Source organism: Sprattus sprattus (genome assembly GCF_963457725.1).
Source record: "Sprattus sprattus genome assembly, chromosome: 12".
NCBI classification, from domain to species: Eukaryota; Metazoa; Chordata; class Actinopteri; order Clupeiformes; family Clupeidae; genus Sprattus; species Sprattus sprattus.
Genome location: NC_137910.1, coordinates 3,916,770 through 3,919,269, shown reverse-complemented (window position 1 = coordinate 3,919,269; position 2,500 = coordinate 3,916,770). Strand labels below are relative to the sequence as shown.

Genomic DNA, 2,500 nt, shown 5'->3' with positions numbered 1-2,500 from the left:
AGACGTGGGACATCCAAGCTGGAAGGTAACACACGTTCTCGTGCCTTCACGGGAGGTGGATCTGCCTCGACCCAGGATCTGACGGCAGCAGAGGACATCGCCACGTCTACCCTCACGCCTGAGAGCGTGCAGGGATTTGGGGGCATGGAAATCGGCACCCAAGCCAGTGCACCAGCTGACCAAACCCAAGGTACATAAATAAAGTCCACATACACAGAGATGAGTTTACAAGATTTATAATAATACTGGCATTAAATAAATGCAACAAAGCCATACAATAAATCAAATGTCACGCAGCTTCAATTAACCTGAATCATTTGGGTCAATTGTGTACGCTAGATGTATGCCTAGTTTTTAAATGTCTTGGATACGGATATCACAATGATTTCCTCATGTGGTAAATACTTTATTTTCCTTGTAATTATATATGGCTTGCCAAACAATTGGTGTAAATCTCTCGTGAAGACGACAGAAGTAAAGTGTAGCCTACAGGTCCTATACTGTGCGGGCAAGCACATGCGCCCTTAAAATAGCGTTCTGAATACGCGTTACAGACTTTAGACATTGCGCCTCACATTAGACCAGCTTTTTTTTGGTCAATGGCGCACGGCGCACGGCGTTGTTTTGAAACTGCAAAATACCACTTGCGCCAGAGAAACGCCTTCTCTGTTCCGCCCCCGCCCATGTCGACGCAAGTTCATTTCGAAGCGCGCCTCTGGAGGGAAAATCGCGCTGTGCGCCGGGTGCAAGATAGGAATGATACATGCGTCGGTGACAATGTCAATTGCGCTGGGTGCAAGATAGGGCCCTCACACTCACACTCACACTCACACTCTCACTCACACTCACACTCACACTCACACTCACACTCTCACTCTCACACTCACACTCACACTCACACTCACACTCACACTCACACTCACACTCACACTCACACTCACACTCACACTCACACTCACACTCACACTCACACTCACACTCACACTCACACTCTCACTCTCACTCTCACTCTCACTCTCACTCTCACTCTCACTCTCACTCTCACTCACACTCACACTCTCACTCTCACTCTCACACTAACACGCACACTCAGATAATAGAGGATACACAGTTCAGACAAGGAGGAGATGCATACTTGTAACACATGCAAACACACTCACACACACACATGCAGAAACATTTAGATACATACAAACTCCTTCCCTGATGTTCTCATTCACTCCCACTCTGAAGGTAGGGGACACACCACTAGTCCACTGTTTTATCTGACAGCCTTTCTAACCTCTTGTCCTCAGATGAGAAGAAGTCCCCCAAGAAGCCACAGAGGTTCAGCAGCTACCTACCAGACTCCCAGGAGCTCAACGACATCAAGAATAAGAAGAAGGTACACACACACACGCATGTATCACACACACACGCATGTATCACACACACACGCATGTATCATACACACACACATGCATCATACACACATGCATGCAACATACACACACCCACACATGCATCATACACACGCATGTAACATACACACACGCATGCAACATACACACACACATGCATCATACACACACGCAGGCATCATACACACACGCATGCATCATACACACACGCATGCAACATACACACACACAGGCATCATACACACACACGCAGGCATCATACACACACGCAGGCATCATACACACACGCATGCATCATACAAACAAAATGCATATACCCAGACAGAACTGCAGTGGAAATAATAATAATTGAGCTCAAATTGTATTCTGTGTTAAACTACACTTAAACTGGGTGTTTGTGTGTGTCTATATGTGCGTGTGTCTGCATGTGTGTTTGTGTGTGTGTGTGTCTGTTCTTGTATTTCTTTCTTCACGCGCGGTTGGGTGTGTGTCTGTGTTTGTATTTCTTTCTGGTGTGTGTGTGCGCGCGCGGTTGGGTGTGTGTCTGTGTTTGTGTTTGTATACCCTTCTGTCATGTCTGTGTATATCTTTGTGTCTTTGTTTGTATATCTTTTTGTCGTCTGTGTCTGTGTCTGTGTGTGTGTGTTTGTGTCTGTCTGTGTGTGTGTGTGTGTGTGTGTGTGTGTGTCTGTGTCTGTGTGTGTGTCTGTGTCTGTGTCTGTGTGTGTGTGTGTGTGTCTGTGTCTGTGTGTGTGTGTGTGTGTGTGTGTGTGTGTGTGTGTGTGTGTGTGTGTGTGTGTGTGCAGCTCCTGATCACAGGTACGGAGCTGTTTAACCAGAAGCACAAGAAGGGGATCCAGTTCCTGCAGGAGAAGGGTCTGTTGAGCAGCCCCATGGACAACACCGAGGTGGCCCAGTGGCTCCGGGAGAACCCCCGCCTCGACAAGAAGATGATCGGAGAGATCGTCAGCGACCGCATGCACATGGACCTGCTCGACAGCTTTGTCAAGTGAGAAAGGCCAACTTTCATACACCAAGACACACAGACACACACACACACAGAGAGAGACACACACACACACACAGAGAGACACATACAC

General features: G+C 47.5%; 1 protein-coding gene across 8 annotated transcripts in view; it reads left to right on the top strand.

Annotated features, from left to right (window-relative positions):
• Positions 1-2,500, top strand: part of gbf1 (golgi brefeldin A resistant guanine nucleotide exchange factor 1) — a 102,703-nt gene that overhangs the window by 79,772 nt on the left and 20,431 nt on the right. For all 8 annotated transcript variants that reach the window (XM_080848840.1, XM_080848841.1, XM_080848846.1 and 5 more), the window contains 2 exons: positions 1,296-1,384; positions 2,207-2,409. In XM_080848840.1, coding sequence (XP_080704966.1) covers positions 1,296-1,384; positions 2,207-2,409 — 292 coding nt within the window. The remainder of the gene's footprint in view (positions 1-1,295; positions 1,385-2,206; positions 2,410-2,500) is intronic.